This window comes from Cricetulus griseus, chromosome 5 (genome assembly GCF_003668045.3).
Source record: "Cricetulus griseus strain 17A/GY chromosome 5, alternate assembly CriGri-PICRH-1.0, whole genome shotgun sequence".
NCBI lineage: Eukaryota > Metazoa > Chordata > Mammalia > Rodentia > Cricetidae > Cricetulus > Cricetulus griseus.
This window is the reverse complement of record NC_048598.1, coordinates 18,004,991-18,031,314: the sequence shown is the minus strand read 5'-3', so window position 1 is coordinate 18,031,314 and position 26,324 is coordinate 18,004,991. Positions and strand designations below refer to the sequence as shown.

The 26,324-nt window shown below is 42.7% G+C and overlaps 2 protein-coding genes across 3 annotated transcripts in view; both read right to left on the bottom strand.

Moving 5' to 3' along the window:
• The window catches only part of Opn3 (opsin 3), a 28,957-nt gene extending 6,476 nt beyond the window's left edge, over positions 1 to 22,481 (bottom strand). The window contains exons 1-2 of one of the 2 annotated variants that reach the window (XM_035445097.1): positions 21,993 to 22,481; positions 18,225 to 18,360 (exon numbers count right to left, since the gene is read on the bottom strand). In XM_035445097.1, coding sequence (XP_035300988.1) covers positions 18,320 to 18,360; positions 21,993 to 22,359 — 408 coding nt within the window. In that variant the 5' untranslated portion in view covers positions 22,360 to 22,481 and the 3' untranslated portion in view covers positions 18,225 to 18,319. Of the gene's footprint in view, positions 1 to 18,224; positions 18,361 to 21,992 lie in introns of those variants that run through there. The other variant, XM_027418899.2, reaches the window with a different exon arrangement.
• Chml (CHM like Rab escort protein) lies at positions 12,450 to 18,287 on the bottom strand. Its single transcript, XM_035445096.1, has one exon. It carries the CDS (start codon positions 18,036 to 18,038, stop codon positions 16,185 to 16,187), a length of 1,854 nt encoding a protein of 617 aa, XP_035300987.1. The 5' UTR covers positions 18,039 to 18,287; the 3' UTR covers positions 12,450 to 16,184.
• Positions 22,482 to 26,324: the final 3,843 nt, after the last annotated feature.

Genomic DNA, 26,324 nt, shown 5'->3' with positions numbered 1-26,324 from the left:
AGAAACAGACTGATAGTGACATCCCAGACAGAGCAACAGTGATATCCCAGACAGTACATCAGTGCCATTTATAAACTTACCAAAGGCTGGGAACATGAACACCTGAATTTATTACAACATCAGAAAACCTCTGAAGATTTGTAAAATATACCAGGCCTACGAAGAGTGCAGCACCTCTCACCAAGACCATGTAAAGAGTTCACTCTGAGGGCCACACTGACCTGTCATTGAACTATCCACCAAGGGACAGACAGGCAGAGAGCCCAGCTGAGTTCCCCATTACTTGACACTGGCCTGCTCAAATTGCTGTCTCTCTGTTCATGGACTGGTTTTAGGTATGTCCCTCAGTGAACTTTTAGGGAGAAATCCCCATTTACCACCTGATGCCTACGTATGAATTGGCGTGTTGAATTCTGGTAAAGTGGGCTTGCTAGCAAGTGTTTTTACCTTCTGAGTTGTCTGACTGGCCTTCAATAGTAACTTGGGATGATACTCATTTCTTTTGTATTTTCATCTACATTTTAAATCATCCTGTGTTTTAATCCTGGAGGTTCCCTCCTTCCTCACTAGCCACACCCACAGTCAGACTGACTTTTAATTGAGAAGGGGAAGGAGCAGGGTGACAGAGGAAAGTAGTGTCTGGGGGACTGGAAGGTCACCAGGGGAGAATGCATAGGGAACAGAGAACTGAGAACTAGGCACTTGGAAACAGGTGTAGTGCAGCTGCTGGAAGATCTATGTACCCTTAGACTGGAAGACAGCGCTCTACCAAGTCAACTCCCGGTAGTGCTCCTCACACCACGCAGCTGCTGCAAGCTGACAGCTTTGATAAATGCTGATGACAGTCCCTTCGTATGGAGGAGACAGCATCGCAAACCACTGCAAGAGTGAGGTTAGTGTTAAACAGTTGAGTCTGGGAGCTGATACGGCAAAGGATTCGGGGCTTCCTCTGCCTGGGGAATACTGGGATCTGCTGGAAGAGAAGTGGATTTTGAAGAGATGCATATATAGAGTTTGAGCCAATGCCAGTGTGGATAGAAAGCAGAGCTAAGGGCTGGGGAGACAGACCTGCAGGCAAAAGTTCTTGCTGTGCAGGTGTTAGGATCTGGGTTTTGATCCCTACAGCCCACATAAAAGTGGGCGCAGCAACACGATCTGTAATCCCAGCTCTTCTACAGTGGGATGGGAGGTGAAGACAACAGAACCGCTGGAAGCTTTTAGGCCAGTTAGCTTGGTGGAGGACATGGGGAACCAGAGACCTGTCACAAAGGTGGAAGGCAAGGACCTACACCTGAGGTTGTCCTCTGATGTGTGTGCATCCACACTCACACATAAGAACACACACACACACACACACACACACACACACACACACACACACACACACCCCAACACATACACACCCCGTACACACAAAAATGTAAAACCATTCAAACCCAAGATGCAAGAGGTATTCAAATGTTACTCCTCCACATCAGCATGAACCAAAGACAGCTTGTTTACAAATTCATTTACAGCGTTTACCAACAAACTTATACACACACGCTAGGCAATAAAAATTATAAACAGAAATAGTTACAAAATATTTGCTAAATTCAATAATAAGGGAATATGTTTGAGGCCACAGTCCTATAATAAAGTCCAGCTTATTTTCCTAATTACCTATTTGATCCCACAAAAATTCACCAATCTGGTAAAAAAAAAAAAATGGTCTCTCTCTCTCTGTGTGTGTGTGTGTGTGTGTGTGTGTGTGTGAATTTAGAATGTGAATGAACTTGGTAAAATAGTAATGCATAAAGTATTTTTGTACACTTCAGAGTAAAATTGCTCCGGGTGGGTGCAAAGTGAGCAGAAAGCATATAAATGGAGAGTGCTCTTGAGCTTCCTTATTTCTAGTCAAATTCAGAAGAACCAAGTTATTTCCTACTTTGGCCACTAGATGGCCACATCGAGTAACGGATTTCTAGATCAGTTGTCTAGACTGGATAAGCAATTTTGTACCCAACAGAACACAGGTCTGGAGAGTTGCTGTCAGCCTGGTACCAGGGCCAGAAGTTTGTGTGTTAGAAGAGTTGGCCTGGCAGCCAGCGCCCATCACTTGAAGCCACTTCAGGGAAAAGTAGGAGAAACTCCTTGGTGAACTAGGAAGGGTAAGAGACCATCTATGAGAAATTGGTGTTTTAAGCCCGGGGTGGGGTGGGGGTACCTCCTGATCCTTCCTATTCAGGAAGAGGTGAGGCTGCTCTCTGCTTATCTGCATACAGCCATGGAAGCAAAGCCATTTGAAAGCAAGTTTGTTTAGTAAAGAGGATACGTAGTTCCTTCTACGGGAAACAAACAAACGCTCTGCCTTTTATATCAAAGGGTTAAGTAAAACAAAACCCCATTACATTTTTTTTTTTTAAGACGCCAAGGCAGAAATTTAAAAATTCCGCCACGGTCAGCACTTCTCTTGACATTGAGGTCGCACTCAGTGTTTAAAACTGCATTCTGCTTAGCAACTGTGCCGCTTTAAAGTAGCCAGTGTGAGCTGCAGATCTGACCATTCAGAATGACACAGCACCTCTTTATGTTAGGATTGAAAATCCAGTGGGTCCTCCACTGGGTGTGTTTGCCTGCTTGATCAAGCACCCTCTGAAGAAGTAAAACTGCTTGCCTTCCAGAAACACTGTGGACCATATGATCATTTTAGTGAGACCCCCCAGTCCCATTTCTTACAGTCAGTAGCCTCTACTCATATTTGAACTTTAAGGAATAGAGGTGCCTTTAATACATTTAAAAACACTCACTCGATATATTATTTACAGTGTCTGTTACAGAAGCTTCCTACCCCCTTCACTGAAGGTGTTAATTCAACCCATTCAACCCCCTAACAGAGAGGGGGACTACTTAAAGGGTGTCAGGGATGGTTCTGGGCAGCCTCTTGTACGGTTTCATTCAATGCCCTCAACACCATGACACATGTACAAGGCACTACTGCCATTGCTGTTTACAGATAAGAAAACTGAATGCTTCCAAAGCCAAGCTTGGGAATTGTCAACATTTTTCTGCAAGTAGGCTGTTCAGAAAGGAGATTTATCTACTCGCTGCTGACTACCTATGTTCCATCACTGTGTTTATCTTCAGTATCAGAAGAGGTCACTTTGGAAACTCAGCATTTTCCAATGTTGGAATGATCAGTTTCCACTTAAGCAATAAAGGCAGAATGACAGATAGTTTTTGTTTGTTTCTGGTTCTCTCTTTTAGGTTAAAAAAAATTGCTCTAGTGAATAATCTCCTTTTTCATGTCTATTTCTTTCCTGCCCTTTCTCAAATTTCATTTTCAACTATTTCTTCCAAAACACAAATCTTTCTGGACAGCACACAAGACCCAGTTCCAAATAAAATAAAACAAAAAATTAAAAAGCACAGCATAAAAGAACTCCTTAAAATCCTTAAAATATTATGCTAAAAACATACATTTCAGGGGCTGAAGAGATGGCTCAGTGGCTAAGAGTCATTATTGTAGAAGACCCAGGTTCAGTTCAGAGCATCCACTGGGGGATCAGGCATTGTCGTCTGACCTCAGAGGGCACCAGGCATACACATGTGTGCATGTATATATGCAAGTAAAAATTCATAGAAATAAAATCAAAATTTTCATTGAAAGAAAAACTATTTCAGATAAGCACCTCAAACAGATCTATTTTCACTGCCGGGTAGAAACAGAGCCACTCTGTGCCTCTGGTGACTTAAAATCTGGGTGCTGCCTGTGGAAGCCATCTCCCCAGAAGAGTCACTCAGTCAGGCAGTGCTTAAGCTTTGGTCTACGGCTCCCTTCTCTCAGCCCAAACATCTGCTGCTATTGCAGCTCTTGTTCACACAGCCCCTCACCAGTATTGCCTGCAGTTTTGTCCATTAAATATAGTAATTTTTTAAAGGAAGGAGGGATAAGTAACTGTTGATGCAGCTGGTAAAATGCTGGGTGTGGATACCCTAGGCTCCCTATGGTAGTTGGGAAGAAAACACCTAAGAAACACCACCATGTTTCTTTCCATGACCTCTTCGTGCTATTTAGGTCTTCTTATAGCAGCTCTCATTGGTCTCTGACCCCCATGACTGCCAGCTTAGCTCTGTCTTTCATAGCCCCACTTGGAGAGATGCCTGAGATTTAGACTATTTACCTCGACCTGAGTTGACCGACTTTTAGTATCTTTTAGCTCCTTCCTCCTTCTTTCTGGGGCCACTGCAGCTGAGGGGTACATCCCCATTGGAACCTGCTCAGAGCTTAGTTCCTGCTTCCCAGAGGACACCCAATCAGGGTGGAGAATAGGCTGAGCATGCCTCGAGTGAGAGGTCACAGGATCTTGGGTGATTGAAAACCCAGATCATGTAGCTGTTGATCCAGGTCCTTTTCTGGAATGTTTTCCTAGAAAGATTTGCCTGAAGCAAGTTGCTGTGACCAAGAGGTAAGCTGAAGGTCTCTTGAAATCCATGAAGATAATCTACTTATGAATGCAGTGTGGATAGGGTGGTATGCAAGTGCAATGCATCTAGTTTCCAAGTATATTCCAGCATGCTAGATTATCAGTTTGGTGCCAGGGGAACAAAATCTGAGATAGACCAAATGAGAAAACTTAAAATATTAGGGAAACCTTAAGGTGCAGCTCAGTGGCAGGGCTCCTGGCTAGCCTGTGCCTAGCACCACAAAAAGAAATAGAAAGCATAAGGGAATCTGAGAAGTACCTAATTATATTTCCATTCAGTCACTTTATAATTTACAAAACTCTCAAGAGAGCCAGGTTGTACAGCAGATGGTAGCAACACTAAAGTGACTTTCTATTATCATGCTATGATGACTCAACTTAAGAATACCCAACTAGCCTGGGGGACCAGGGCACTTTTCTAAGAATGAAGAGCTAAAGATGTGTGTGCATGTCAGTAATTAATCGACTAGAAAATATAAATATAAACCAGGATCATAAAAGGAGAACAGGGAGAGAAGATATGGAACCTGTGGGAAGGCATTGATATGTAGGCTGGGGAGGAAAACACAGGGGCAAAAAGCGTTAATTTGCCAGGTGGCTGTGTGGGAAGTTTAATGTGAAATCCATCTTGTTGACTAGGGTGGGGATTTGGGATAGGCAAGAAAATCATTTCCTCCAAAGTCCTAGTCATACCGAGTCTCCAGTGGCAAAGGGAGGAGGACAAACAGAAAAACGGGCGGCTAAGGAAGGAGCTTTATAGCTGTTTTGTCCAAGGGCACAAAGCAAGGCTAGAAGGTATCAGGGCACGGCTGATTCCAGAACCACTCACTCTTTCAAGCTTCTCTTGCTTACCGCCAAGGGACGATTTATCTTTCCTTTTCCTCAGAGCAGCAGCCTTTCCTTTGCTGGTATCGCATTTCCATCTTCCGGTCCTTCACACAGCTCGTGGGGATCTCCCAGGAGGTGTTCTCAAATGCTGACTCCAACACTTAGCCCATGAAAACATGAAAGTAGTGTAAAAGGTTCCTTGATGATTTTGACTTTTGGACCAACTGATCCAGGTTGGTTTGGATAAATGCCAAATCTCCCTTAGTGCAATCTCATGGGATTTTTGCTCATTTTCCAAGATGTCTACCACAGGAGCACTCATCAGGAAGACTGACGAGGGCATAGCATCTTTCTGTATCACCCCTGCAGAATGACTGCAGACAACCTATGACTGTGCCATCTTCCCCCAACCATCTCTATACTCAATTCTTCCGTTCCAGTTCCTGAACTGTTTCCTCACAGTTTCACCTCTGCAGCAGCACAATGGTACCACTGTCCTCTTGTTTGGGCAGTGCCCTCCCTGGAGACATACTTCGGGAGCTTAGCATTCTATGGGATGGTTGTTTGAGAGGCCTTTGCACACATGGCAGGTCATCAGTTGTTTTCTTTTCCCACTGAGTCGTATTAGTTTGCTTACCTCTGGATTTTGATGGGGAGGGGTCTTTTTCATCCTAAGAATCATAGTGCATCTTTGAAAATAAAAGTGTATTTTCAGTAGAGAACACATACACATGTATGTGTACATATACACACATATACCTTCCATCTGTCTTTCTATCTGGAAGATGGGCTCAAGTGGGTATAATTCAAAGGACAGTGGTGACTGCCAGCTGCTGGGGATGATCCAGAAGGGAGGCAAAAGTCTATGAACAAGGAACACAATGGCCAAAGGAGTTCTGTATTTCTTGTGCATCTGTGCGGGAGTGAGTTGTTTTGCAGCCTCATGAGGAGGAGTGCAACAGAGAGTTATGGCATGAGGGATGCCTTGGAAAGCAGCAGTGGTGTTCAGTGTCATGGCCTCTCATGTTTAGTCTTTGGGTAGACGGAATACTAGGACAGGGTCCTGGGGAGTTATCAGTTAAAGCATGGGGGAGGGGGTTAAGGACAACACCCAAGGGTGTTGGATACTGTTCATGAGGGGAAGGCTGCAGAGGGCACAGTGAGTAGGAGGTCAGTATTAAACAAGATCCAGAAATACATAGGCTGTACAGAGAGGAGCTGTGGAGGCTATCCATCCCCCATTGTGGCAACCTTGGCAGAGATGTGAGCTATGGAGAGATGAGCTTTTGGAGTAGAGGGCTTACAGGGTGTGGATCCTGAATGGTTTGCCCGTGGTGCATTTCTATATTGTTATCTCTTTCTGATTTCACACTGTGGACTTTGGGATCTCTTGCAGCTGCCCCTTCATCTGACAGTGGTGCAAGGAGAGACAATTCACCACTGATTGAGTTCTGTATCCTCCACTTTTTGTGTGATCTGGAATGGGTTAACTGTCTGGAACTTTTATTTCATTAACTATTAATAAAGTGGAGGCAATAATGCTATCTAGAGGCCCCACGGAAGTGGAATAAGAATTGAATTCATTAGTATTCACAAAGGACTTATACTATCATCTGGCCAATAGTATATAAGGCAATGTGTTGGGGAGGGATGTTACAATCCATCTAGCTATATTTTTACATATATCAACAATGCTTTAAGACAAATTGATAGTAATGCTATATGAGCAAGTATACAAATGTGAATGCTTCAATACACTTTGTCAAAACAGCCACCAGAAATAAAATTCCCAGCAACATATCAGATATTCATGCTAATCCTTCTTTGTATGGTAACCCTTCTTTTTACATGGTACAGCACACACCCTGTCTTCAGCCACTCAATGATCTCAGGAAGCCTACTGATCCTCAATGCCAGAGAGATGTCTGGTGATTTTTAAAAAACCTCCCAGTGATTTCACACCTCTCCTTCAGGCAAAGTCTGTCAGGGTAGTCTCATAAGTGGACACATCTAACGCTAAAGCATTTGCTTACTGAACCTCTGTAAGTCAACACTGGACTAAGCCCTTATTGATATTCCCGTTGGCTTCCAATTTCTCTCCTGTACTATGTGTGTGCCATGTTCCTCTCTCTGGTAAGAAAAATGTAAATGGATTGTGATTTGTAACTGGAAGCCCAAAGTGGCGCAGACTCCATGCATAGATAGGCGCCCAATAGAAAATAGATGGGAGCCCTATAGTCACAGGCTGAGTTCAGTGAGAACCTACTCTGGGACAGTTATAAAGGCACTGGCTGCCCTTGCCTCAAATCCTTGAGCTTTCAACCAGCCTATGAAGGGAAAACATACTTAGGAATCTTAACAGCCCGAAACTAATGAAAGGGTAGGATTTCATGTCAAGTCAAACATTTGTTTCTACCATGCTTCTGTCATGGAATGCTTTCCCTTGTATCATCTCATGGAAATCCTTTTCATCCTTCATATCTAGGCCAAATGTCTTCTCATTTGTGAAACGTGCCCAGATCTCCCTACAAGTAACTTTCCTGGGCATTCATTGGTCTCTGTCTATTTTTCCAATCATGCATACAGCCAAGCTGCACCTACTGGGAGTTAATGAACGGTCTATCTGATCCCCACGTGGGAACATCAGTGTTTACTATCACAGGGCTGCTTAAAAAATAATTAGTATATGGAGGAGACAAGGACTGTTCCTGGAATGTATGCAGTTCCTGGTGACCCTGAACTGGATCTGACCCCTCTCTGGAGATAAGGCATCTCTCAGTCACAGCACGTGGGTTATGGTATCAGAAGGGTAGAGTTTGAAGCACAATCATGCCCCCCTACCACTTACCAACCGTATGACATTCATCGAATTCCTTGCCTTCAGAGTGTCTGTTTTCCTTTCTGCAAAATGAGGCCAATCTAAGCACCTACCCTGGGTGGTTAGTGAGGATGAAACCAAAGATAACCAGAATTACAGGAGCAATTGGGTTACATAAGTACCCAGTGTTTGTTGGCATCCATACTCCTAAAGTTTAGCCCAGACACCGGGATAACCAGTCAGTGAGTGCTGGCTGTCTTGAAACCTCTGCATCTAGCTGTGGTACGGTTTCGAGGGTTTTCTCTGTGTAAAGAACACTTATCCCAGCACAATTAGGCACTTACAGTTAATGCCTTCTATTAACTACCAATCTGCAACACCGTCTCAACACCTGGTAAGCCCCTGTTAACGAAACTGCAGTTCCATTGTTTCAGCAGCTTATTCAGTTTTCTGATGGCTCCTCTAAAACTCACAGGAGCCTGCTGGATGTATGTAATGAGAACTTTCCCACAATACCCTTTCAAAGAGCATTCTGAAATAGGCTGTTTTCATATGCTACAGTTTTTCGGTAGCATATGAAAAAAAAATCCTCATCTTTAATATCTTGGAATTATTCTAGTTCTTGGAAATAATACTTTTTTTAAATCCATGGAAGTTATAATTCATATCTGAAGACTCAGGATGGGTAGGGAGTATTAATTGATTCTCTGAATCATTTGCATGATCTGAAATCTCCAGAAGGAAGTCACTGTTGGCTCATAATAGAAGGGAGATGGGTGGGTGCAGGGGATATAAACGAAGCAGCCCAGTGGAAGTGCTAGGATTCCTGCGGATAATGACATGATACAAAATAACAAGTGACCTAGTTAGAAATCCTGAAGACAACAGGCAGATGTCCCGGCACAGAGAAATGAGGTTCCTTAGGATAATCATTTGTTCTGGGCTCCTTCATTTTGGCAGCAGTGATGTCTGTGCTGGGTAAACCTGTTGTGAAGGAGCCTCCTTGAGCATTGCATGAGGACAGCACCCCTACCTTGGTCTCACAACACTTTTAGCTTCCCCCTTCCCATTCTGTCAACAAAGACTCCCAACATTCCCCAATGCCTCCCAGAGGGCAGATGTCTTGGTTTGAGAATCACTGCTCTAATGGTAGAAAATTAATAAAAATATTAATGGAACATCTTAAAATTATAATTTGTAGGTTTAAAAATGGTCTTATTGGTTCATTCTAGGCTGACTCTAAAATAGAAAAATTCATAATTATTGATTGCCTGAAAGTAAGATCCCTGCATCTTCAGCAAGGTAGTCTATGATACTTCTTCTTTAAGATGTATGAGGTCTGAGATTTATTCAAAAGGTTTAACTATAAGCTTACAAACAAAAAGATGCTAACTTACAAAGACCATTTTAACTAGGTTGGCATCATAGTATATATGAGATAAAGGAAGAAGTAAATCTCAAAAGATAGAGGGCTCAGAGACTTTAATTATATGGCATTCGGCTAAAATCAGTGGTGGGACATGGTGATGCCCACCTATCATGTCAGAACTTGAAAGGTGGAGGGTCACAAGTTCAAGATCATTCTTAGCTACACAGCAAGTACAAGGCCATCTTAGGCTATAGCGATCCTGCCTAGAAAAGCCAAAACCAAGTAATACTCTGGTATGAAACCTTCTGTGCGGATGTCTCCAAGAATTATTTCCTATGAACTATAAAATGCTTGAAGATGCCATGTCCTTCTGGCTGAACTACAAACACCCACCTTCCTGACGCCCTGCCAATCATAAGCTTTACCATTCTTCCTCTTATGGGTATGCCTCTGAGGTAGTTCTAAGGAGTATATAAAGGATTAAATATACGTTCAGCAACAGTAAATGCTAAAATCACAGGAGAGTAAGAATAATTTATGTAGAGCTCTTGACAGCAACACAAGGACAAAGTTTTGTATGTGTGCACAATTAACCTCCTCCCCCTTCCTTTCAACCCTCATCAGTCTGCTTAAATTGTAAGGTATAAATTTTAATTCATAGGGTATTTGTTAGAAAGCACATCCTCAGAATCATCACATTTCAAGTGGTGATTTATGTGTTTTGCGCACAGATATGGAACAACCTACTCTATTCAGGGCAAGCAGAACCACAGCACCCTAAGAGATGCTGATCCATCTAAATATTAAACATCACTTGGATGCCAGGTCTCATTGTAAAATGAATAAAAAATTTGCCCTTCCTTACCTTATAGTGATACCTCCAGGCAACACGTCAGTGTCCTACATACACTGTAGTAAACTGCTATTCCAGTGCCCATGAAATAATCAAGTTGAGTCACCTATGATCTGCATGAGCACGTCTCACAGAAACCTGGACATATTGTTCCCCCTGTGAAAATATGTGTTCTTTCATTGGTTAAAAAATGAAACAAACAAACAAAAAAAATGAAACAACACCTCATTCTAATACAGGCTAGCACAGTACAGGGAGCTGAGTATGTATCTCAGTTGGAGGATGCTTGCCTTGCATGCGACACCCTGGGTTCAGTCTCCAGCACCCCACAAATTAGGTGTGGTACTGCAGGAGGATCAGAAGTTCTTCATTAGAAATCCAAGCTCAAAGACAACCTGGATAAGTGAAATCCTGTCTCAAAAACAAAAACAGTAATAATAAAAGTTAAAAAGAGAGTTGAGATGGCTCAGCGGATAAGGGGCCTGCCAACAAGCTCAAGGACTTCATTTCAATCCCTAGAAACTTTGTAGTAGGAGGGACAGACAAGTTGCCCTCTGACCTCCACAAGTGTACTGTAGCAGCCCCAACCCCAAACAAATATATAAATGCAAATTAAGACAAGGCCAGTGGAATGAGACTTCAACTCCATCTACCACAAAGGCAACTCGATCTGATCCTAAACAGGGCACTGTTTGTGGTACCTCCACACTCTGCTTCTGTCTTTTGGCTATTTATACTCTCCTCGCCCTCAACACGCAGGACCTGTGCTTTGGGCTCAGTTTCTTCTGATTCCTCTTCCCCAGACAGGACACAAAGCTGAGAATGTTAGATAGGACGGATTTCTACAACTAAGAAGCTTGTTTCCAAATATGCAACTCAAAGCTTTGGCACCCTCTTAGAGAAATGCCCCGGTGGTAGTGGTGGAGGGGAGTTTGGATGTTCTTACAAATTGCCACTCTAAAAAGAACAACTTACAAAATAAAATTGAAAAAAAAATATGCCATGTATCACAATTCAGAGGGTTGTGTTGAGTTTTCAGATTAAGGGTGGTGGGTAGAAAATGTCATAATGCTGTTTAGCAGGAAGGACACCTTACCTTAGGGTAACAGTCCAACAGGCTTCTCAGGTAGAGAATGTTTGCTTTCATATTTTTAACCCCTAAACTGACTGATGCCAACTCATAGTCACATTAGGTGTTTAGCTGATGTTTGTCAGGTTACATTGCTTCAGATCACTCAAGCTGACTGAAGAAAGTACTGGCCTGCATTCACAGTCCCTAGATGTATCCTTTCTGCAAAGGGCTCCCCGAAACTGCTTGGTGGACACCTGTGAACTGACCTCATCTTCATGGCCCTCATATTCAATCTCCATAGTGATGGATGACTTTAGATTTGGAATACTATGTAATTTTCATTCTCTATCTCTTGAGACAGGATGTCTACATAGCCCTGGATGATTTGGTATGTGGTCTAGGCTGGCCTCAAACTTATACCCAACTTTAGGGATTACAGGAATACACCACTATGGTGGGCCCTGGAAGATCTTCACATTGATGAGCTGGAATGCACCAGCTATTTCTCTGATTAGCTCTTAAAGTAGGACAACTGAGAAAAGACACGGAAGATAAAAGTTCATCTTCATCAAATTATCTTCTTACAAAGTCCTGCAAAAACTTTTAGCCACACATTCTTGGATATTAGCTTTTAGTTTAACAGTTAGAAATGTATTTTCTTTTTAATTTAAAGAATTTATATGATTTCAAGAAATCAGTATTTTGTCATCAATCAAGCAAACATTTCACCAGTTAATCTTTTATTTTTATTGTACACATCAATATTTTACAGAAATATATTAAGTATTAACCTGCGATTACATGCCTTCTGATTCCTTCCAGTGTAGGGATCTGAATTTTTATACAAATGTAACCAGCACGCAATAATTTTGGTTGTAAACTAACATCTTTTTGATTGTCAAACTGTTTACATACAATCTTACATATGCCATCTAACTCTCTGTAAGGTTACTATAGCACTAGCAGCACACCAAAATTTATCCATTTCTTAGTCAGAAGGTTAAAAAAAAAAAAAAAAAACTTACTTTTTAGAAGTTGCTTTATTTATTAATTTGTTCATTCTGAGTTTTTTCCTGGGCATGTGCCACTCAAAGTGATGTCAAAAATATCAGTTATAGAGGTCTGGTTAATCTCGACTAGTTCTTCAAAATGACCATGAATACATGACGCTGCTGTATGAAGGCTCATGCAGACTGAAAAATCCACTAACTAGAAGGCACTCAGTCAAAGCTACTTTAATATCTATTTTAATGCAAATTAATTTGAGGATCAAAGAGTTTATTTTTACTTCTTTTTTTTCCAATTGCAACCTATCACTTTATGCTCTGCACAAGAAGAGTAGAAAGCCTAAAGAATCTGCACCCACTAAAACAATTCAAAATAAACAAAAACAAAATACAAGCTGACAGTGGTAGTGCATGCCTTTAATCCCAGCACTGAGGAATTCGGGGCTAGCCTGGTCTACAGAGCAAGTTCCAGAACAGCTGGGGCTACATAGAAAAGCCCTGTCTTGAAAAATTAAAATAATAAAAAACACCCATGCAATAAAAACAGCTTTTTTATTCTACCTTCTCTCCTTGTTATGTACTTATTTTTTTTTTTTTAAGTTTTAATTGGTCTATCTTGTCAATGTTCACCTGCCAGAACATTCCTTGGCATCATTACTGAGGTAAAAAATGTATTCTTATTACTTTCATGTTTAATATTTCAATTACCAAATAAACTGCATTATTGGATGCAAAGTGGCCTAGAATATATCTCCATACTGATCTAGTCTTCCTATGAACAGCTTCTAAATACTGTTTTCCAGGTAGCTGATAAGTCTTAACTCAGCACCACAGAACAATTTCAGTGTCTGTGTATCACACCTTAAGGATTCGAAGGGCAAAACCCCACATTTTCCCCTCTAAAACTGAAGACATCTTTCCTTGGTTACTTTCCTGCATGCGTAATTTATCACAATTCTCACAAATTCATAAAGCATAAGGTTGGCGTCACAAATGATATCGTAATAAATATCAGTTACAAATATCACATGCTGGCATTACTTTAGATATGGGTTCTTATGCATTATCCAACATAATCTTCACAGTAATTCTGTTAAGTATTATTTCTATTTGATAGATGGTATATGGAAGCTGAAAGTGACTGCCTTGAGATCAGACAACTGATAATAAATGACGTGTGGTCTCCCTGTGTTTACAGCATTTTCTTCAAGGCAAACATCTCTCATGGTAGCATACTCATATTTTAAATTTAGCTCCTTCATTAAACCTTCTATTTATCTTTCTTAAATTACTCTAATACAGCTACAACATTTTAAAGATGCTCATCTATATTAATATCAATGCTTTTGAAAATTCCATCCCAATTGGAATTTAGAAATGAGATTTCAAAAATAAACAAAACAAAACAAAACTATGCATTTTGCAACTTGTGAGATTATCTTCTGTTCATATTGTATTTATATGGTAATAGAGGTTTAGTGAGGTATAAAGCCATGGAAATAGAATATATGTGCACTGGTTTCTTTTTACATCTTTACTTTGTATTTTTTGTTCCAGTGACAATTTTTTTCAGACATACACAGATAAAAATAGTACCAAAGCTGTTCATTTCTGCTTGAGAAATGGTGATTACTGACTTTCCCAATATAAATACAAGTTTTAAGTAGTTGCTTATCATATTATGAAAAGCCCACAAATTCATTAGCAAACATAATTAAACCAAATGGAGGCACCTAGTTAGTGCAGTTAATATTATGGGTTCTTATCTCTTGTTCTGTTCATGTTGATGCAGGGATGCTCTACTGGACACAAGCCTTCTCATCCTGAGACACTGTTTCTGATAGCTGTTACCTCCTTGGCCAACATTTTACTCTACAGTTTCACCTGGCCAGAATGAGAAATTTGGTTAGACTGTTAGTATGGAGCCCTAACTGAGTCACATATAATTAATGGAAGGTAGCATTTATGATCTTCCTTCTTAAACAACTGAAAACTACCAAGAAACCCATTCTAACTCATTAGAAAATTAGATAACATCCCTTATATTTTTTAAAAATAAGTTTTGCTCACTTGCTGCACTTCCACTTAATGTTTAGAAAACAAAAAACAACAAACCCCTGCTTTGACCTCGTCTAATCCTCATTTCTATTACATTCAGCCCTGTTTATCTCTTACAACTATGCCTCTTTTTAATATCTTTTGAAAAGACTGTGGTCTGACAAACTTTATGAATTTAATTCTCTCAAATTTATGAACTTAAATTCTCTTAATTGCTACTTCTAGGTCATTTAAGGTTATCTTAGTTGTTCTGCTATATTTAATCCTTAAGATCTATACAATATTATGGATTATTATATTAAAAAACACCGGGACCAATGGATGGCTTTCTATTCTCAGCACACTGGCATTCATTGAAATGTCTTACCTCATTTCTCTCACTGAAGGGCATATACTAGCGGATATTCAGACCACACTGTAATCTGCTGACACACTGTGCCTCTTCTCACAGTAGAGGGCTTTTACTGCGGGGACACTGCAGGTGGTCAGGTGGCTCTGTAGCCAAAGCTTCCCATTCTACGTGTAGCGGAAGTGATGCACTCTGTCAGTTACAGTGTTCCTTAAAGCTAATCAGGTGTCCTGTTTCACTCTGAGAAGCCGGAATGGGGAAATCTGTAACTTAAAGGCATCTATAATTCCCACATCAAGATGCACCACTATTCTTTCCTTGGGATTCCTTTCTGGAAATTTCTAAACACTTATCCTAAAATACCTTTTTCTAGGGTCACTTATTAATTTATGTTAGCCTGAGTTAATTGTTAGTTCTTTTAAGTATTAGTCAGCTCTATAGAAATTTTCTGAATAAATTTGTCCCTTTAATTTTCTTTACAATATACTTCTTTTTTTGGTAGGTAGTGGGGTTGGTTTTGTTTTGAAATGAGTTTCGACACAGTAGCCCAGACTGGCCTGGATTTTACAGCAATCCTCCTGTCTCAACCTCCTGAATGTTAGCATTACATGAATAAGCAACCATACCCAGATTGCAATACATCTCGTAAATAAGAGGTTCTTCAAACGACTAAGGGGCACTTTTTTTTGTAAAGTAGCAGGCTAGCGTAGTCTCACTGCCTCCTCAGTGACAAAGGTTAAAGCAGGTGAAATCACATGTAAATAGCAGCCCCAAGCCACAGGCTCATGCATGGCCAAGCTTCTAACACTTGCTTTTTTACCATACTTGTATTAGCTGCTACTCCTACTACCAGCCCTGTGTGTTTACATAATATACAAAAAACTCACTCCGTTTATGATTATGTGTTCCTCTGTGCACCCGAGGTGGTAGCAACAGTAGTAGCACTCTGTGGATATTAATTTTTGTGTAGATAATGATAAAACCTGAACACAGAACACAGAAGACGATGCTACCTTAAGTTAAGCAATGTCGCTAATGTGAAACCCAAAAGTAAAATAAAGCTAATGACATTCAGAGATTCTGGATTCCTGTAGCCAATTCTGAAAAAGGTGAGTCACCACAAACCAGATGCTGACAGATTAGCAGAGCTATTAGGGTACCCAGTGTCTTGGTGTTGAAGACATGTGAACAGCGCTTATCACAAATGGCAGCTGTCTTTCAGTGACAATATTGTGAGACCAGGATGAAAATACTTCCAGTCAGTTTTAATTTCGAAGGTGTTCTGTGCTTTACAAGTCCTTGCTGTGTCCTTGGGGTGTCTAGCTGGATGGTAAGTGTGTTACTGACTCCAGGATGTCTGCTTGCTAACCCTCACCTTCAAAGATAATGTCTTCTGGATTTGGTGGAGGAGGGCAGAACTCTTCACTGGGAAAGATCTCCTGGAACAGTGTTTCCGCTTGCTTAACGGCATGCTCATTCCCCAGTCCACAGTCAGGCCCAGAGCAGATGTACACATTGGAAGGTAAACCATGGTATGAGCTTCGGCTCACTCCTGAGGAATCTCTCATATTAAAATAAAGGGCCCACAAGAGTCTTGGTTTTCTGAGTTCTTCCTCATCTGTTTCTGCTTCTGCAAAAGGAATGAATAACTGCTTAACTACTGGTTCCAAGTCTTCTCGGGCTGTTTTTGAAGAAACACAGGTCAGGTGGACCAGATAGCTGTCCTTCATGCACGTCATGGTTGATGAGCATAACTCCATGACCCGAATTGAGCTGCTTCCAGGCTCTAGTGGAGGCACTACCAGAATGGAAATTTGATGGTCTGAATCTGTCTTTAGGATGGACTGATCTGTGATAAGCACAGCCCTCGAGATCTGCTTATATTGCACATTTGAACAGGTTTCCTTAGAAAGGTAACTGTCCTCCACAATAAAGTAGTTGGCACTTATTCTCTGACCAAAGTGGTCAATGACCCCTTTACATCTTCCAGAGTCTTTATCAACTACAAGGCATTGGACTTTATGGCGAAGACAATAGATTCCACCAAACACTGCACACATCCTGCAGAAACACTGGGGGATTTCTCCTTGGCCATATAAAGGAAATATAAAGGGAGTGTTGCCAAACCGTCCAAGACACTGAAGAAAGGTTTTTGTTGCTTTAAGACCATCTAACGTAGTGCAGGATGGTTCTGATGTCATTGCAATTGAGTGTAGTATGAAATGTTGGAGGTTGGGCGTTAACTTTTTAGTTTTTAGGTACTCAGAAAATGGGCATTGTTTGAAGTCTTGGTATTCATCAGAATGCTGTTCATAGTCTAAACAGAATGTGAGGAATTTCATTAGCATTCTCTTCTCAACCACGGTGAGCGCTTTACTACTAAAGACATCTGCTCTGCAGCAAGGCACCTGCTCTACCTTCCCGTCCCGAAACGCAAGGATCCTAGTGACATTCTTAAATTCTGCGTAACGACTAACGTTTGATTTGATGAGAAGATCAATCAATGATCCTTGAGAATACAGCAGCTTCGATACCAAGTCAATATTAAATCTCCGGCTCTCCTTAATCATTTGAGGGTAAGTAATCCTGTTTCTCTTTGGTTGTTTGCTGTTGTCTTCTATATCAGGTTTGTCTTCATCTTTATCTCCATCTGAAACTGTCTGGATGCCACCATCCTTTTCTTGATCCAGTGAGTTCTCTGCATCAGTTAAGGATGGTGACGGCTCCGTATCACTTCTCTCTGTGTGTCTAGAAGGTGCTTCGTGGCTTGAAAAGTATACTGTGTACCCTTCTTTGGGCAAACCTGCAGAATCCAGAGAGTCAGCCAGGGTAGCAGATGCCTTTGGGGAAGGACTTCTCTGCAGAGCATTGTTCTCTTGAGTGCTGTCCCCATCATCTTGACTGGCGTAACAGAAGACTTCTGTGTTCTCAATAGTCTCATCTTTCTTGCAAAGAGCGATGGCGTCTTCCGTTTCATGGATCAGGTCTTGCCACGAGGCAGTCATGTCTTCCTCGCTGTCATGGTTCTGTTCATAGTCCTTCAGCCAGGACAGCAAGCCTGTAAAGCTGAAACTTGCCCAATTCCCTCCATAGTAACTTCTGGAGTCAACATGCAGAACTCGCTGTCCACTTCTGGAACACGCAGCTGCCAGGATGGACTCAGGCAAACCTGTCCCTATAATAACTACATCAAACTCTGTGGGAAGCTTGTCTGCCATCCTAGGAGCTGAAACTTCAGGTCACAGCTGATGAAAGAACTCTGTATGGAACTAGGTCGAGGGCTCCTCTGAGGTATTTATGCTGTAATAAAATCTCTACTTGGGATCTTCAATCAGGAACACTGAGTTTGCAAATCCTAAGCTGTTTAACGCTTAACAATTTTTAAACATTAAAAAAAAAGTCAGTAGCATGGAAAACACGATAATGCATGTAATCGTATGTGAGAATACTCAAATGGATGCGTCCTTTTCATTTCTGCATTTCACCTTAGCGGGAAATGTTACCATGCATCACATGTGCATTTGTGACTGGAACTCTCCTCTGAAAGAAGAAAATTCAAGAAAAGAACACAATGATAAATAATATAAAAGCAATTTCATGCAACAGCAGTTTCAATCCACCGGAGTCTGACTTGTTAACGTGGCTACAAACCTCTACCCAAAGAAGTCATTAAATGCTTTCCCATAGGTCTTCTTAGTTCTTGAAAATGAACAAAAGATATTTAATATATTCTCTCCCCACAGCCCAGCAATACTGTCATAAGGCATGGACACAATATCCCACAAAAAATAAAAAAATTATACAATTATTTGATTGTTAATTATGTATCTGGACAATACTGTGAGCTTAGACTAAAAGAGATATGTGGCTTTACTGTGTTTATGCAAACATACTATGCTGAGTGAGCATGTCAACATAATGGCAGATATTTCTGTGGTCAGGAACATTTGCGGGTAACCCCAGACAGCTGCATAGGAGATTTTACATCCTGAACTACCCTAAGGATCTTGCAGGAGATACATGAGACATCCAGACATTACAAGAGAATTAATTCAATAACTGGCATTTAATGTATGTAGGTATGTAAAAGAACAGGCCTGAGGGGAAACAGTTTTGTAACATTTTCTGTGTCAAAGTACATGTGTAAGTTAAAGTTCTTGGTTTCCTGTATTAAACCATTTCAATATAAATAACATCTATTCATAACACCTAAGTGAGGAGACATTTACATTTTGCCAGACTGTCTCTGCAACTACGAATCTCTCTCTAAACATGTTTTCATTTCTAAAGAAGAAATGGGAAAGGACTCTCCTGTCCCCTCCCATCACATGCTGGCTATCTCCATGTGATGCTGGGTGTGGCTGGAGGCTGTTCCCTTGGACATACTCACCTGGAAGTCGGCAGGCTGGCACACTCACACACCCCACTGCCAGCCTTTTATGGCTCACCATGCATAGCAGCAGCAAGTGTTCCTTGGCCTCTACTTTTCACTACCGTTAAATCTGCTGACCTCTAGATACAGGTACACCTAAGAGAATGATACTTCTGATATTTACGAAACAAGCCATACAAATGGAATTTACACGAACTTCACTAAGTAGCTGGTCCGACCTGTCAGTTTAACTGAAACAGTGATCCTAACAAGCCCAGCTGGTAGAAACCTCGGACCAAGATTATCAGGGATTCTACTTATTTTTAGCTTTCTTTGAGAAGCCAGGATGAGAGCCCAGAATGAAGCAATTGCTTAGTCTACTTGTGTAAATATGTAAGAATAGGTGAATTACTTACTCGCCCTTCTTCTAACAGGTTGTAAAGAGGGAGACAGAATCTATGAGGACTAAAGTGTAAACATGTATTCACTTCCTCTAGGCTGAGGCTGGCAGTGGGGCCAGTGGGGCAGGAAGCAGGTTATAAGCACTAAGTATAGGTACTTTCTAACCTAAGGATGTCAAAGCAAATGGGATAGATGACCTTAAACACAGTCAGCTCAATAGTGGATAACAAAGATGGGAAAACTTGCAGCCTGGGAGAGTGGATGACTTGGGGAAAACGCAGAAAATCAAGTAGCCATAGGCCCCCAACAAGACCAGTGGTGGCAGCCACACCAAAGCTCTGGAGCTAGCAGCTAGCCACTTCTAGCATTTAAAACTTTCCTCTCCTTTAGTACTCAGGCTTGATTAGTCCTGGCTTAGGGATGGAAAGGAAGTCTCCCTTACTCCAGCCTTAACCCTACTCAACCCTACTCAAGAAGCACACTCAGGGAGAAGTTATCTTTGCTAAGAACATTGTGAGTTCTGCAGTAACATCATTCCTGTCTCCAAGAGTTAACTGATTTCCAATCCTGTAAGCCCAGAAGATCTGCCTCAGGCTTTAGGATGGGAGTAATGCCATGATTGAAAGCACTAATAAACGTCCTGAGTAAAGGAGCCCTCCCTCAGGTAAAACACCAGGGTGGTGTTTCTAGAGGCCTTAAAAATTTTCTTCTGGGCTGGACGTTGATGTCGCATGCCTTTAATCCCAGCCCTGGGGAGGTAGAGGCAGGTGGATCTCTGTGAGTTCGAGACCAGCCTGGTCTACAAGAGCTAGTTCCAGGACAGCCTCCAAAACCACAGAGAAACCCTGTCTCGGGAAAAAAAAAAAAAAAAAAATTTTTTTTTCTTCTGATAAGGATGGCTCCCAGCAGGGGGAACAGGGAAGAAAGGACTGGAAGATGAGGCTGACAGAGCAAGAGGGGTAAAACAGGGTGGATGCTGCAAACCCTTACAAAAAACAAACAAAAATTCAACTCATTTTTGTTTTCATACTCCCAGTTGATCACCACAGCACAGAACAGTGTTTTACAGAAAAAAAGAACTTTTATTTCTGTGAACACCTGTCGCCTACCCCAGGGATTCTGTAAGCTAGACCTTCTTTAAAGATGATTCAGCCCCAAACCCTCCCGACTAACATTTCTAACACAGAGAATAATTCTCTAACACAGAGAATAATCATATAGCCAAGCTACATTTCCATTTACATCCTTATACAGCCCCTCCTCAAGGTTCAGTATTTTTGTATAAAGGAAATCCTTGGCTAATGTTTACTAGGAGAAGAGACTAAACTCCCAATTTTTTTCTTTAACTTAAAAAAAAAGGAATCATGACAAATAACATGAGATTTAGGTTTGTCACACATAAGTTGGCAAATAAAAATATCCATGATATTACATAGATGCTTTTCTCTAAGATCTGCCAAAATAAAGACAACAATAAATTATTAGTGTGTTTCGAGGTTTGGAAAGGGGACTTTAAGACTTAAGAAATACCCATTTCTATTTCAAATCTCTGTACAAACAAAATTCTTAGGACACACAAATACACACAACACAGCCTACACCCTCCACACGAATACCAAACACACACACACACACACACACACACACACACACACACACACACTTTCCCAAGCCTAGAATACTCAGTTAGTCAAGCTCTAACCTGTCAATTCTCAATATAAATCTTCAAGAAATCAACAAGTTCTACTTTAATTAAATGTACTGACTGCCCAGCTAATTACTTAGTCACACCAGTGAGTTGGACTTCTGAGCCATTTGTAACCTCTGGTGTGACAGAATCCATGTAGAGGAAATACAATTAAAGTGTCATGCGGTCTCACTCCCTTGGAAGCATTCAACGGTTTAAAATTGCTAGCAAATGAAAGGGGGAAACATACACCGTTATTTGTGCTTCTATGTGTCACTTTGAGAAACAAATACTAATTAGATATTAAAAGAAATCTCTCCTTTCCCCCTTCTCCACTTTTCAGGAGTTGACTTTTTTCATGCATCTCTTGGACTCTACAGGCCCTCATTTCTCTCTCCCTTGTGTAAAGCCCACTGTGAAAATGCCCTGTTGAGCTTACACTAGGAAGTAGAACAGAACAGAAATGAGAAGATACAAGCTGGCCAGCGGTAGGGAGACTTTCAGAACTGCTATAGCTGCATTGGGAGCTGGGGATGATGACTGGCTGGAAGTACCCCGAGGAGGAGGGAAACAGGGAGTTGGGAGGAGAAGATAGGCTGGAAGGGAGGATCCGGGGGACGAGAGACCGGGAGTCAGGGGTGATGGCTGGCCCGGGGCTGATGTACCCAGGGAAAGTTGGGAGGCGAGGAGGACGCGTCCCGGGCGACTCACCGAAGAGGCTGCCGCTAAACCCGTCCCACGCGCAGCCCACAGCGTCCCACACCCAGCCGTTCCGCAGGCACGACGCGAAGGTGAAGGTGACTCCGAACAGGGACACCAGCAGGTCGCCCAGGCTGAGGTTGACCAGGAAGAGGTGGGTGGGCGTGCGCAGCCGCGGGAACTTGGAGTAGAGCAGCAGAACCAGCAGGTTGCCGCCGACGCCCAGCAGCGCGAGGCCGCCGAGCACCAGTGCCAGGCGCTCGTACGCGGTGGGGCTGAAGATCGGCGCCGGGCTCCGCGTGCCCGCCGGCGCTGCGCCCTCGGCGCCCGCCCCGTCCTCCCAGAAGCCCTGGCCGCCGCTGCGGTTCCCCGAGTACATGGCCCGACGCCGGCGCGCGGTGCGGGCGAGGGCTCGGTGAGCTGGGCGGCGGCGCGGGCGAACCGGGCGGAGCTCGCACTCAGCCGGCCGCTAAGGCCATTGTGCCCCGGTGCCGCGCCGGGCCCGCCCAACCCGCGCGCGCCCGAGCCCCGCCCTCCAGTGACAAAGCCCCGCCCCGACACGTGAAGCTCCGCCTTGCCAGCGATCCCGCCCTCCCGCGTGAGGCCTGCGCCCTACCAGAGAGCACTTGCGACCCCGCCCACTGGACCGCCCTGAAGGCCACGCCCTCCCGGTCTGCGGCCCCACCCACACGCAACCTTCTTGACCCCGCCCTCCTTAGGCTCCTCTGTCCCGAGTGCGACTCCTCCCTCCGAAACACCCTGGTATCCCGCCCTATGGCTCGCACCCTTGGCCCCGCCCCCTGCACATGGGCACGCCCCCAGGACCCCACTGACTCCGCCCTCTGAGTTGTGGCTCCTCCCTGCTGTCCTAGCGGCCCGCCCTTTCCCCCTCCCACCTCCTGCTTGCGTCTGCGCCCAGCGTAGGCGAGTCCCAGGGTCCAGTCAGGTCTTGCTCTGCCTGTGAGCTGTGGTGGAAGCCGGAAGAGAAGGAACAGAAGAAAGGGAAGTAGATTCCTTTACGGAGGTAAATCAGCCTCAGCGGGTCCTCACGGTCCATTTCTCCTCAATTGGCTCGAAAGCATCATATCCATTCACCCGTTCAGTCACTCACCCTTGCACACATTCATTCATAAATATTTATGAACGCCTGCGCTTCAACTCTGTAGTGTGCTGAATGAAATACTCCCAGTTAGGATTCTCCCTTTCCTGGGAGGGAAGCTACAACACCCACCCCACCTCATTTACCCAACAGAAAGAGAACTGAACACTGAAATGAGCGGGGTAGGGTGCTAGCCAAACAATTTTACAAACAAGGAAACAGGTTTAAAAACAACAAAAAAAGAAAAAGAAAAAAACAGCTGGCTGAGGCTTAACTACTCTAGAACTGGAAAATATGTCCCAGGGTTTATGACAGTATGCCGAAGTGGAAAGAGGTGGCACACCTGCGTCTCTCAGAGTTCTATGATAAGGAATGGCACCCTAGTCAAGCCCTTCCTGTCTCTCTCTGCTGCAGGGGTACCCTGACACACAAGCCAGCCTAAGAGCTTCACTGCAGGTGACCTCGTGAGCAGTGCCCCCAGGCTTCGATCTAAATCTAGCAGGTATAGAGAGGATATATTTAGAATAGCACGCATTTTCCATTGGACCTTTCCCCAGCAGCAATGAAAATATAGTACAAGTCAAATATAGAATGTGAACGCGATACACTTCTTTAGGGCTATGTTCTCTGTCTCTGAGAACTACCCACAGGAGGAGGATGTCCTGGGCTGCACCTGAAACTGTCATGGGCACTAATGATTGCTCTGTGGAAGCTAAATTGATGTGCAGTAAGTGTTCACTCCTCCCACGTTTGTTAGTTTCAGTGCATCTCCAAATTCTCCAAGAATCAGCTAGGTGAATAGACAGCTCCGTACCCCACTGCAGTGAACACTTAGCCAGTTGGCAGTGTGTTTGGTCCTAGAAATCTTGATCTTTTTTTTAAGACTTCTAACCCGGTGTCAGCATCTACGACAAAACCTTTGAACTCACCTGCCCTGAAAAACGTTTTTAATTTTGTATTTTAGACATAGGACCATCTAATGAGTCTTTTTCTTAATCCATTGTGTTTTCATCATAGTACAGTTTCATCATCTACAGTAAGATGTGGATGTTAGTTGAAGGAACGGAGGAAGGAAAGAAAGAAAGAAACAGAGCGAGAGAGAGAGAGAGAGAGAGAGAGAGAGAGAGAGAGAAAGAGAGACTTCTGATTCCCCCCCACCAGCATTCATTCTTAGGTGAAGAATCTTTTTCTCATAAAACCCACTTTCTTGTGGTGTTGGGAGATATGATAATAATAATCAAACTGGTTCATATATAAGATGTCAGATGCCATAAGTGATTATAAGGCGGAGAAAATAGGAAAGAGAAGAGAAAGGTGCCCTTACCTGGAGAGCTCTGTATTGAACTTACGAACAAGACATTTGTGGGACCCAAGCCCACCTTGGTGCATGCGTGCCTACCTTGGCACAGCCCTGTTCAATGCAGAGTTGCCCAAAAAAGGGCACATATCTTTTCTCTTTGCTAATTTATCTGCCTTATGAAAATTTCCCATAGTATTGTGTGCTTTAATACTTGTTCCCTATCTGGTGGCACTATTATAGTGCCATCTTTGGACATGGGTCCCAAAACAAATCAGGCAGTATTCCCCAGTAGAACATCTCCAAAGTGACTCAGCCAAGCCTAGCAGTGCCTGGTCCGTCAGGACTGTGCACGGTGCAGGAGTCACAGGTATCACATGCCAACACTCATTCTTCCTCAGGAGAGTTCTTCCTTGACTTATTCCTGGAGCTGGTTTTGGCCTTGGTAACTGAAATTTAAAACAACCGGCTGCTACCCTGCCCTCATCTTCATTAGTTGTTGCTTTTTGTTTTCTACTTGACACAAGCTTTTGGAAATAAGAAACATCCATTGAGAAAATACCTCACTAGACTGGCCTGCAGGAAAGCCTGTGGGGCATGTTATTGTTATTATTAACTGTAGATGTGGGAGGGTCTAGTCCTGGGTTGTATAAAAAAGCAGGTTGAGCAAAACACAAAGAGCAAGCCAGTAGGCAGTGTTCCTCCATGGATCCTGCTTGAGTTCCTGCCCTGACTTCCTTCACTGATGAACTGTGATGTGAAACTATAAGATGAATTAAACCCTTTCTTCTCCAAGTTGCTATTGGCCATGGTGTTTATCATAAAAAGCATTCTTCTACCATGTAATAATAAGAAAATGCCCCATATGAGGAATGGGCATTTACTAGCTACTGCTGGAGCCTCACATTGTTCCCAATCTTCAGAACAGTAGGAAATGAAGTACTGATTTTTGCAAATTACTCAGTGTGATGTATTTTAGTGTGGCAGCAGGAATGGACTAAGACCAATGCAACAGAAAAATATAACGTCTAATATAGTGAGCAACAGTGTCATTTAAAAACATTTATTTTTTAATCTATATGTGTGTGCATATGTCCATTGTGTGCAGGTGCCCATGGAAGACAGAAGGCAGTGTTGGATTCCTGGAGCTGGAATTTCAGGCAGTTGTGAGTTGCCTGATGTTGAGCGCTAGTCATCTGGAAGAAGGCTATCTACTCTTAACTACTTCCACAAATAATTTTTTAATGTCACCAATAACCTTGGCAGCATTCTGATTTCTAACCATTTTGTAAGAATTGTAATGTGTTAGTTTGATTGTAGAAAACCTAACTATAGTCCACATACCTTCTGAACTTCTGCCATCTCTTGCATGGATTATTCAAAAACTGCTGCACACACTGGTCTCTCCACTTCTCCCACTTTCCCTTTCTCGCTTACTTTTTACAAAGTTATTTGGAAGAACCCTTTTTACTGACAAGTCAGAACATGTGAGTGTTCTTCTCCGGCCCTCTCCATTTCTCTCAGAGGAAAAGCCAAAGTTTTTATAATACCTCTGTGGTCTTACTGGATCTGGCCACCAGCCTGTGGCTCTTTCTCTTCCTACACACCTGTGTGCTGCTGAAGTGTGTTGTTTCTTGGGTGTGTCAAGCACGCACTAATGTCAGGACATTATCCCTATGGTTCCCTGGAACATCCTCTTGCCATTTAACCACATGGCTTGCTACCTCCCCTGCAGGCTTCTGCCAAATATCTTTTTGTTAGTATGATTTCTTTTCTTTGGGCTTCTCTATACATCCCAGTGCATACACCTTTACTCTGTCTTCTGAGCATTTGCCTTCTTCTGGCATACTACATATGTATCTGTTTACTCTGTTAGGTTGTAAGTTCAAGGTACTGTTTTGCTCAATATGTTATCATTACTGCCTAAAACACCCCCTAGCATAAAATG

Excerpts from the sequence above, each read along its gene's own strand:
- Chml (XM_035445096.1), bottom strand. The coding sequence starts at position 18,038 with ATGGCAGACAAGCTTCCCACAGAGTTTGATGTAGTTATTATAGGGACA.